Source organism: Zingiber officinale, chromosome 2B (assembly GCF_018446385.1).
Source record: "Zingiber officinale cultivar Zhangliang chromosome 2B, Zo_v1.1, whole genome shotgun sequence".
Classification (NCBI taxonomy): Eukaryota; Viridiplantae; Streptophyta; class Magnoliopsida; order Zingiberales; family Zingiberaceae; genus Zingiber; species Zingiber officinale.
Genome location: NC_055989.1, coordinates 129425139 through 129430033, shown reverse-complemented (window position 1 = coordinate 129430033; position 4895 = coordinate 129425139). Strand labels below are relative to the sequence as shown.

The following is a 4895-nucleotide window of genomic DNA, read 5'->3' as shown; positions in this document are numbered from 1 at the left end:
TTACCTAAATGAAGCTTGTTGGAGCCCTTGAAATTCTAGCACAGTGGCCAAGTCAACTTAGAGTGATTATTTGAGCTACATGTTAAGAAGCATGACATGGGGTTTGGATTGAAGTAAAACTTGTTCTCTGGTGGTATAAGGATTAATTGTACATCACGGATAAAATTATAAAGATGGCTCATTATGGTCAGAAAATACATATGCTAGGTTGTGCAATCTACAAATGCATTGTGAGGGTAAGAACCTGCACTTAATCCTATAGATTGGTTAATGGACATATATATAGAATCAAATGTTTCAAATTGTTTGCAATTGATTCACTGAGGTGGCTATGGTAAGGTGGTATAGATGGGATAAAATGTTTCCAAGTTCTCTACTCACATTCCTTAAGAATGAAAATACACTACCATGGTTCAAATGTGGTAAGACAAAATTGACACTGCTACCAGAACTACTTGATAAGCTAAAATTTCGAGGACGAAATTCTTTTAAGGAGGGGAGAATTGTAAGGTCCTACTAGCATCGAATGATTAAATTAAGTATTTTGAATATTTTCGATGGTGATAATAATAATATAATAAAATATGAAATAATTGTAGTTTATTAAGAAATAATTTTATAGAATTTTTTCAGGAATTTTAGAGTTAAGCAGGGCTCATATGACATGTTGATGGAGATAATCTATTAGAGTTAAGTAGGAATTTTAGAGTTAAGCAGAAATGATAGTTTGCAGAATCCAACTTTAGAAGTTTATTAATAGTTCAAATAATTAAATAGCTAGTAACAAAGGTCCCTTTGCTGATATCAGTTTTCCAAATTTTCATTATTATTTATAAGAAAAATACACGTGCTTGATGAAGATTTCTTTGCTATTGAAAATGAAAGTTGTTTGGGTTCTAAGTTTTATGATTAACTTGTGCAATTTCCTTAATTTCCAGTAACATCTGCCCATGTATATGTTTGGTAAAATATTCTCTGTTTTGATATGTATGATGTATAGTATAATCTGTTCTCCATTTTTGATAGGCATGATCTATATTGTGTATTGTTAGGTTATGTAGGTTTTGGATATGGGAAGGTCCTTATGAATTGGTATGTTTACTGAATGTAGATATTGTGTGATGCGATACATGAAAGAGATAGTCTTGGATGAAGATCCACAATTAGAGAGAAAGGTGAATTTCTTCTTTATGAAATATTTTCTTTATAAAATATTGAGTCATTTTTTATTGATTCTCAAACTTCTGTTAATGTTTCAGTTTGCAGCATCAAAAAATAAACAGTATTACAATCAATCTCAGTATGATGATGTCAGAAGTGAATGGAGTGAATTCGTCTACTTCTATATGGGTGCCTAAGTGTAGGCTATGATATAAATTTTAGACATGTATTTAGAGATTTATGGATACAAAAGTTTTTGGGTTATGGTTAAACATGTCTTTTATGAATACACTTTTGGATTGTATTTGATACATATTTGTGATATATTTGTTTAATTTTGGTGATAAAAAATATTGTGTTGTACTAAAATATTATAATATAAATTGTTGTCAATTAAAATTGTATTGTAGTAAAATATCATCAATTACTTTGATACTATAAATAAATGATGAAGTAATACAACAAAAAAGACTTCGCTAAATTTAAATAGTGGTGTAGTTAAAGAAACTATTTACTTCACTACTGATTAAATTTATGAAGTAGTTCGTATAAATTAATTTGCTACATTGAATTTTTTGTTGTAGTAAAATATACTCTATTACTTTTATACTACTATGAAGTAATATAATAATAAATACTTCGACTAAGCCAAATTATGCAGAAGTAAAATTAAATATTTATTGCAGCAGAATTCAAAAATTGTGAAGTTGTAGACTTATTTTACTTCGTCAAACAACGAAACCTATGAAGTTATAGATCATCAACTACTTCGGTCTTTTTACAAGTCTCGATGAAGTAATAGTATTTTTTTACTTTGAAAACGGTCTGATTTTGAACCGGTTTTGGACCGGTGATAGACTTCGGTAAACATGTGGTGAAGTAAAAAATTTACTCTTTTACTTCACGTGCGTCTACTTCGGTAATTATCTACCTATTACTTCGGATAATATCCGAAGTCTATTTCACATTTTCACATAGTGTTAGGTTGTTTGTTATAATATATTTCAAATAAAGTTTTATTATGAGTTTTATTTATTGTGGTTTGGTTTTGTACATAGTGGTTGTGCTAACAGCTTCTGTCCAAAAGTATTTTGGTAGGTTATATTCATTTAGCATTGACCTAGAGGCTTCAAGTAGGGTTCTGTTCTTTCTTTCTACTATTCTATTTTGTTGAGGTGTTTTAGGACATGAATATTCATGATGATAACCATTTTCAAGGCAAAATTGGTCAAAGTTATGATTTTTAAATTCACCTCCATTATCACTTCTAATTCTTTTAATTTTTAGGGTTTTTTTCATTTTCAACTTGTTTGCAAAAATTAGTAAAGATTTCAAATATTTCATCTTTATTTTTTAAGAATTTTACCCAGGTGAATCAAGAGTAGTCATCTATTATTACTAAGCAATATAGGTTTCCATTTATTAATTTGACCCCATGGGAATCAAATAGGTCTAAGTACAACAGTTCTAGTATTGAATTTGTTTGAAGTTGATTAATTGATTTGTGAGTAGATTTTGTTTGTTTTCCTTGTTGACAAGCATTACAAATGGTTGAGTCTAAGTTAGGTAACTTTGATAGGCCTCTAACTAATCTATTTAATTTACTTAGATTTCTAAAGTTTGTGTGGGGCATTCTTCTATGTCATAACCATGTTTCTTCTTTTTGTGTTAAGTAACACTTAAGAGAAGAAGAGGTTAGGTTAATTGCATAGATATTGTCTTTACTAAACCCTTTTAGGCTTATAGTAGTGTTATTTAAGTGCTTAATTAAGCATTCAGAGGAAAAAAACCTAACCTTATATTCAGAATCACACAATCGACTTATACTAAGAAGGTTGTATTTGAGTTTTTCAACAAGTAATACTTTATTAATAATGAAATCAGTTTTGAGTTCAATATTGTAGGGGATTGGTGGTCGTCTAGAAGGGGGATTGGATAGACGACACCTCCAAATACTCGATTCCTACGATGTTAGCACAACGGAATACAAACAAACACAAATAGAAAGCTAATCTAAAGACACTACAACAAAAACCCTCATAGACATCGGTGGAACAACAACGATTTTAAGCAAAAACCGATGTCTTTGAGTATTTTACACCGATTTTTCCAAAAACTGGTGTCTATGAGCGCAGATTTTCGCTCATAGACATCGGTTTTTTAGGCAATGTCTATGAGCGCCTTTTTTTTCGTTAATAGACATCGATTTTAACATTGGTTTTTAAAATCCGATGTTAATAAACTAAAATAAAATATTTTAATTTTCCCACTTGCCAAAATTTGCAACACTATGAAGTTCCCTCCAAACCTAAACCTATATCCAGCCCCTTCATCCGACCATCTCTCTCAGTCTAAACCTAAACCTAAACCTCCGACCATCTCTCTCAACCTCATCTCCCTCTTCCCCTTACGCCCCTTCCTCTTCCGATCAGGATCATGCCCTTGCTTCTCCGTCCAATCACACTGCATCTCCTCCAACTCCTCCTTTGGGTGAGAAGAGGAAGCCTTCTTCACATTTTGGTATGTTTTTTTTCCACAACACTTGTTTTTTGTCCCAAATCCGTCGGGTTTCCCTGAAAACAGACCGTTTTTGTTCTTACCTTCCCAAATCCGTCGGGTTTCTCCTTCCCGATCGCCATGTCCTCCTCCCTCCTCCTCCTCCTTTCTCTCTTCTTCCCTTCCTCCCTCTCTGAGGCGGTGACTGCCCAATCGTCGGCCTTGCCGTCCAACAGCTCCACTGTCTACGACATCCTCCAGGAGTACAACCTCCCTCCCGGCATCCTCCCCGACACCGTCAAGTCTTTCTCCGTCGCTTCCAACGGCTACTTCGTCATCGATCTCTATGGAGAGTGCTACGTCGACTTCGAGTACATCGTCTACTACGCCACGCGCGTGTCTGGCTTCCTCGGCTACGGCTCCGTCTCCAACCTCGAGGGTGTCCAGATCCGGAGCTATCTCATCTGGTATGGCGTCAGCTACATCAAGGTCGACCTCCCCTACTCCGATTTCGTCTACATCCAGTTCGGCTAGGCCACTCGCAAGTTCGGCATTGACCAGTTCCAGCACATACACTCTTGCAGAGGGGATCTCTCTCTGTTTCAGCGCGCAAGAAGGTTGTCCGTTCAACGTTCGAGGTAATGCCACTGTGTAGTTTCTGCGTTTACAATTGATTTACTTTAGTCCATGAGTCAGAGAGACTTTCCAAGTAGCAAAGGTTGCAGGGAGAATTTAAAAGGGCTTATTTTATCCTTGCTTGATAGAGAAACTAAAAAGAATCCAGTTGGACTTCATTGATTCAATGTTCTTGTGAACAAGTGGAATGATGTCTTTAGTAGTATGAGAATTACAGACTCCATCGGTCTAACTTTGAACTAAATCTTGCTAACAAAACAAAAAAAAGAAGAAGAGAGAAATAGATAACCCTAGTAGTTTTTTCAATGTTCTTTTTGTCATTTAGTATAATTCAGGGAAATATTGAAGTATAGTCCTGAAATTGGTCAAAGAGAATCTCTTCCATAGATCTTGTTTCTTACGAAGTGTTTTTCTTTTCATTAGTGTTATTATAGATCTATCAAAACTTTTATAGGGATTTTTATAGGGATTTTCCGAGCTGCTCCACTGAGTCAAGGAATCAGCAAGTTTTAGTTCAGAAAGCAACAACAACAGAGCCATAGATACATGAATCACCATATGAATCTAATTCATTCTTGTAATAGACTAATTTCCAAAGCCTC

The 4895-nt window shown here is 34.4% G+C and overlaps 1 protein-coding gene across 1 annotated transcript; it reads left to right on the top strand.

Moving 5' to 3' along the window:
* Positions 1-3798: 3798 nt before the first annotated feature.
* LOC122048693 lies at positions 3799-4191 on the top strand. Its single transcript, XM_042610227.1, has one exon. The coding sequence runs from the start codon at positions 3799-3801 to the stop codon at positions 4189-4191; it is 393 nt and encodes a 130-aa protein (XP_042466161.1).
* Positions 4192-4895: the final 704 nt, after the last annotated feature.

What these genes read in the sequence shown, in the direction of transcription:
- LOC122048693 (XM_042610227.1), top strand. Translation starts at nt 3,799, where the DNA reads ATGTCCTCCTCCCTCCTCCTCCTCCTTTCTCTCTTCTTCCCTTCCTCC.